The following is a 6,126-nucleotide window of genomic DNA, read 5'->3' as shown; positions in this document are numbered from 1 at the left end:
GAGGGACGCAAAACTTGAGAGACTATTGAATGCTGAAAATGAACCGAGGGTTGAAAGGGAAGGGGGAGGGGGAAAAGAGGTGGTGGTGATGGTGGAGGGCACTTGTGGGGAAGAGCACTGGGTGTTGTATGGAAACCAATTTGACAATAAACTATTAAAAAAAAAAAAGAACAGGCATGAGGGAGACTGCCATGGCTGACTATCAAAGGACGACTTTCCTGACTAATTTTAAGAATAAAACCATCTTTAAGCTAACCATATACTATAAATAGTTCGAATATGCTATATGAAATCTTTCGTTCCAACTTCCATTCAGAGAAGCTTCTGTAAATCATAACTTGTTATCACAAGAGAACTACAGTTTAAATTCTCACATGCCCTATGCAGTGAATGCATAAGAGGCATAATGGTAGTGAAAAGGACAAAGAATAGAAATGTAAGTGGTCATAACAGGACTTGTGAGAATATAAATCATCGATGAAATTGACAAGAATGGCAAATGGATACCTTTTTTTTTTTTTTTTGGATACCATTTTTTAAAAGTTTTCCTTACTGCAGGTTATCTCTAATATCTAACCCCTAATTATGTAATCTTCACTTATTAATAATAAAGCTTCTTTAAAAAAAGACACTCATCAATACCTCTAGCTCGTTACCATTTCACCCCTGTGGTGAATGAAATTTTTAAAACACGTTTACTAATTTTTGAGAAAGACAGCGAGCGCAAGCAGGGGAGGGGCACAAGGGAGGGGCGGAAAGAGAGGATCTCAAGCTCATGCCCACAGCAGCGAGCCCATGTGGGGCCCAAACTCATGAACCATGAGGTCAAAACCTGAGCCGAAGTCAGACACTTAATCAACTGAGCCACCCAGGCACCTCCTTGATGAGCAATATTATTTATTTTTAAGTTTTTCTTTTATTTTTTTTAATTTATTTTAACGTTTACTTATTTTTGAAAAACAGACAGAGCATGAGCAGGGGAGGGTCAGAGAGAGAGGGAGTCACAGAATCTGAAGCAGGCTCCAGGCTCCAAGCTAGCTGTCAGCACAGAGCCTGACATGGGGCTTGAACTCACGAATTATTAGATCACGACCTGAGCCAAAGTCAGCTGCTTAACTGAGCCACACAGGCGCCCCTGAATGAGCAATTTTAATGCCAGTCCCACAGCAACCTGTTCCCCAGCCTGGACTCTTGGAAACAGAAATAGTACCTGATCTGGCTGAGGCTTTAGCTTGAGCCTTAGCTGCCACAGGTGTTGTCTTTGGCTTCTGGTTCTTTGGTGCCTCATCCTCTGAGCTTGAGTCTGAATCAGAATCAGAGCTCTTGGCCTTCTTAGGAGGAGCTTTCACTGCCTTGGGTTGGGGCTTAATTCCCTTCTGTGAGAAAACACACAATAAGGAGGAGAATCAGCAAGAGCTTCTGGGTACCCAAAGGACATCTTAAGTTAGAAAGCATCCTTGACTATTTTTTAGGAGCTAATGGAACAGTAAAGACATGGGAAAGTTAAGCAAGATAGCATCTGGGTGTGCGTGGCTGGCTTAGTTGGTAGAGCATGCAACTCTTGATCTTGGGGTCATGGGTTCAAGAGACATGTGTAGTGCAGAGTTTACTTAGAGAAAGACAGAAACAAAGAAGAAAAAATAAAAGGGAGAGTGAGAGAGACAGAGAAAGCAAGCAAGCAAGCAAGCAAGCATCTGAAAAGAGCATCAAACTCTTCATAAGAAACAAAAACGTCAGCCCTGTCCCTGCCATTCCCTGCTTAGAGCTCCTGATACCCACCTACAAAACATACTCTTACTCTTGGAGTCTCAGGGTCCCAGAGAAACCTAATACCACCTAGGAAACAGAATGGGCTCCTCTAGATGCAGACTGCAACTTCAACCTCACATATCCTTTCCAAACTTCATATTTATCATCTCTCTCAAAGTCCTCAGGTTTTCTTCTCCATGGTCATTTGTTATACACCACCGCCATCCCTTGCTTGGTTCCAAGCTTTAAGCCAAGATTTCAGGTGTCTTCTTTCTAATTCCTTAAGCAACCTCTTTCCTTCCCAAAGCTGCAAACCTGAACAGGCTTTTTCTTCTTGTCCTCTTCCTCCTCATCACTGGATTCTTCACTGCTGGTGCTCTCTGTTGCTTTAGCTGAAGCCTTTCCAGCATGCTGAGGCAGACTGGCCCGCTTGGCAGGTACAACTGAACAAAAGCACAGACCTCAATGAGGATCAGTCATGTGGTACTGGCAGGCTACAAATCCCTTTCTCGGGGACCACTAACCCCAACTACCTGCCCACCCTTACCAGCTTTCTTAGCTGGAGGCCCTTGGGCTTCTTCCTCCTCACTGCTGTCCTCACTGCTATCACTGGATGAAGTCGTCTTCTTAGCTTTCTTAGTTACTGGTCCGTTTGTCTGTAACTTCCGCTTTGGGGCCTTGGTGGACCTGCTGAAGTAGATGAGGCTAATCTGTGAGGGCTCAGGACCTTCCCACACCAAGAAACACAGCGCAACCCCTTGGGGGAAAAATAGTGACAGTGGTACAGTGAAGACTTACTTGAGCCAGAAGCTGTAGATGTCCAAGAGAGAAGAGGCATTGGCGTCCTGTTGGGTCTAGAAAAGAAAAGAACGCTCAATAAGAAAATTTTATCCTGGCTGCCCTAGGGGAAATTAGACTTTTATTCTCTTATTAAAGGTAACCTGTTTTATATCTGCTATATTTGGTGTAAAAGTTACATATTTGGAAGACTTCTACTTGCTTAAATTAAGACAACAATAGCCTGTTTGTGTACTTCCCAATTTTTGATATCAAAAGCTTGGGCTACCCCTATAGTTTTTGACACCATCTATCTCCAGTCAGTCCTATTTACCAAAGCCCTGAAGGAAATGCGCATTCCCTAGAAGTTTATCCTTACCCATGAAACAAGAACACAAATATTAATACAAGTGTTTGCTGCAATGTGGTTTATAACACCAAATGACTGGAACCCAGCCTCCAAAATTGTTAAAAAGCTAAGTTACATACTCAATACAAAATTACATCCACCTATTAATTACACTAACATAGTTAATGCAAAAAAAAAAATGGCAGGGCATTACAGTACTAATAAGAGTATAGGCTCAGAGTTAGACAAGTACAGATATGAAACTTGCCTCTACCTGTTTGTGTGACTCTGAGCAAGTTACTTAATCTTCCTGTTTTCTTCACTATAACATGAAAATAATACTATACATCTTATTAAGTTGTTCAGAGGATTAGAAACAATATGTATAAAGGACTTAGCACCTGAAAACACCATCTAACACTTAGTAAGCCACCTACAAGGACTAACTTCCATCAAATAAAAGAATCCTGATTCTCAAAGGCCCGATTCCATCCAGCCCCTTGTGGAAACACTTTTTGCAGCCTCCCTAACAGTCAATTCAAAAACTGTTCCAATATGAGGGGTGCCTGGGTGGCTCAGTTAGGCATCAGACTTCAACTCAAGTCATGATCTCTGTCTGTGAATCTGAGCCCTGCAAGGGGCTCTGTGCTGACAGCTCAGAGCCTGGAGCCTGTTTCAGATTCTGTGTCTTTCTCTCTCTCTGCCCCTCCCGCGTGCTCTAAAAAAAAAATTTTTTTTTAAGTCCCAATATGAAAGCAGTTGTAGGAGATCACACAGCAGGCTGTCCCATCTTAAAGAAGTCATTTCAGGGGCGCCTGGGTGGCTCAGTCGGTTAAGCCTCCGACTTCGGCTCAGGTCAGATCTCACGTTCGTGGGTTGGAGCCCCGCGTCAGGCTCTGTGTTGACAGCTAGCTCAGAGCCTGGAGCCTGCTTCCGGTTCTGTGTCTCCTTCTCTCTCTGCCCCTTCCCCTCTCATGCTCTGTCTCTCTCCGTATCAAAAATAAATAAAACATTAAAAAAAAACAAAACCTTAAGGAAGTCATTTCTGAGACTGATTTGATTCTGTTCTTGTGCAGCCTGATTCTTCCACAAAGGAACTGATCTTCTTTGTCAAACACTAAGACTCTACTTTCATGTTTGCTTTTCTTGAAAGGGAGATTCCAAACCTTTTACCTTCCTAGCCATTTTCACTTTGTGTTTGGAACATCCTAAATTACTATAACTATGATAATAGCTTCCACTCACTGATGCTTCCTGAGCACCAGGCACTGAGATTGCCACTTCATATTTATCACGTTACTGAAATTAACAAAAGTCCTTTAAAGTGGATGAAGACATCCCTCATAGGAACACAGACTCAGAGAGGTTGAGCAAGCTGCTCGGGTTATACGTCTTATAAAGTGATAGAGCCTGATCCCAAATCTAAATGTGTTTGATTCCATAAGTCGAAGACCCAAGACCACTCACTGCTTGATAGTGCTTCAGTTCTGCTTCAATATACCTTAAGGCAGAACCATGCCTCTACTCTCATCCACTTTCTCATGTACTAAGGAAAAATCCTATCCTTCATTTATAAAACAATTTTATCTTTGAGTCCCGGGTAAATTCGAGTCACGCTTTGCATCAGCCAGCGTAAAACCCAAAGGAGAAACCAGGAGTCCCCAATGCATCCGGTGGGACACCATGCTCCCTCCTCGCCGCACTCCTCCAGCCACGTGACCTGGGCCACGAGGATCCCACGCTACTGTCGCTGCACCGCTCACCAAAAAAAAGGCAACAAGACTCTGCGCTATCTATTGAGACCTCGTGGGAGACCGGGTGCCGAGACTCTAAGCTCTCGGCTCACCTCCGAGAGCTCAGGCCCCGCAGATACTGGACTGGCAGACCCCAGAGACCTCCGTACCCAGAAACCTGAACCTGTCATGGCCTGAAGCCCTGTGGTCATCCCACCCCAGCCTTTGCCCCAAGCCCGCACTCACAACGCCTGTAGCCTTGGCGAATTTATTGGCCACATCCGAGAGCTGGTTATCGCGCAAAAAGCCGAGCACGAGCGGATACAGGTCGCTGGGAACCACGCGGCGCAAGCCGGCGTCCGCCATCCTCCGGGCAAAACGCGTCACTACCGTTGCCGACGCGCACAACTCAGGAACTCAGGAACCCTGCAGAATGAGGGCCGGCCCGCTGTGACGTCATCTCACCGCGCGGGCGCACAGCGGAAGGGGCGGGCACTCCCCACAGAGCAGTTCCGCCTCCACTTTGGAGGCAGGATCGAGGCGAAATCTGTAAACTCTTTCCGGTGCCGCAAGGGTCGCCATCTTGGTAAGGGCGGAGCCCTCCTTCCACCACCTTGTGAAGGCGGAGTCCTGACGTCACGTATCCCGCCCTCCGCAGTGGCGGGAAAACTCCAGCCTTCCCGCGCTCTGCTAGAGCCACTTTTTTTCGGAGCTGCTGTTTCCGGAGCTGCAGCTGGGATTCGCATTCCAGAGTAAACCCGCAGGCTTGAGCGTTCCTCGGACTTTCTAGATCTCCCAACCACGCCCGTTCGCACGGCCAAAAGGATTCCCGCCCTCATCTTCCCTGCCTCCACCACCCAGAAGAGGCCCTTTGTTAGATACCACCCCAGCCCCTGTATTCCCACCTCAAATACAGAGGATCCTTCAGATTATCCATGGCAAGAAAGGGTCGATTCCCCAAAAATGACCTCCTTCAATCCTGATTTACCCGAGACCACCCTTCCTCCCTTACATATTCATTCAGCATTAGGTCAGCTCCATAAAGTGTAAACCCATTGTGCACCATCCCTGAGTAATACAGCAGCGGCAATCTCTTCAAATCTGTAATCCTGGAAATAATCCTTCTACCTCCTGAATCACAGTTCACACCTAAACTTTCCCTGTGGAGAATTAGAAAACTCTCCCCAAGTACCTCTCTCTGTCATGATATTCAAAAATTAATGCCCAGGCCTGCCAAGTTAATTTCAAGTTTTTATCACATTACATCAATCCCTTTAATCTACCCACTATCCTTTGACTGCTTCACATTAATACACCTCAGGAAGGGTAAGAACCCACTTTCTCAAGGGACACACATCTCCTTTACTTTTCTCAAAATAGACACTCTCCTAGATGGAACTCCTACATCTCCCTCTTTCCCAGAGGTCTATCCATAGGCATGCATTCTTCTGAGTACTTCTTGTGTATCAAACACTGAGCTCAAGCTAAAATGGTACATGTACACATAAGCTTCAATTT

At 45.5% G+C, this 6,126-nt stretch overlaps 1 protein-coding gene across 2 annotated transcripts in view; it reads right to left on the bottom strand.

Moving 5' to 3' along the window:
• The window catches only part of NOLC1 (nucleolar and coiled-body phosphoprotein 1), a 10,001-nt gene extending 4,971 nt beyond the window's left edge, over nt 1–5,030 (bottom strand). Inside the window, exons 1-5 of one of the 2 annotated variants that reach the window (XM_029932449.1) lie at nt 4,855–5,030; nt 2,548–2,603; nt 2,297–2,439; nt 2,065–2,192; nt 1,211–1,376 (exon numbers count right to left, since the gene is read on the bottom strand). In XM_029932449.1, the coding sequence (XP_029788309.1) occupies nt 1,211–1,376; nt 2,065–2,192; nt 2,297–2,439; nt 2,548–2,603; nt 4,855–4,974 (613 nt within the window). In that variant the 5' untranslated portion in view covers nt 4,975–5,030. The remainder of the gene's footprint in view (nt 1–1,210; nt 1,377–2,064; nt 2,193–2,296; nt 2,440–2,547; nt 2,604–4,854) is intronic. The other variant, XM_029932450.1, reaches the window with a different exon arrangement.
• Nucleotides 5,031–6,126: the final 1,096 nt, after the last annotated feature.

The sequence above is a fragment of the Suricata suricatta genome, chromosome 2 (genome assembly GCF_006229205.1).
Source record: "Suricata suricatta isolate VVHF042 chromosome 2, meerkat_22Aug2017_6uvM2_HiC, whole genome shotgun sequence".
Lineage (NCBI taxonomy): Eukaryota > Metazoa > Chordata > Mammalia > Carnivora > Herpestidae > Suricata > Suricata suricatta.
The sequence above is the reverse complement of the archived record's forward strand: the minus strand, read 5'-3'. Positions and strand labels throughout refer to the sequence as shown.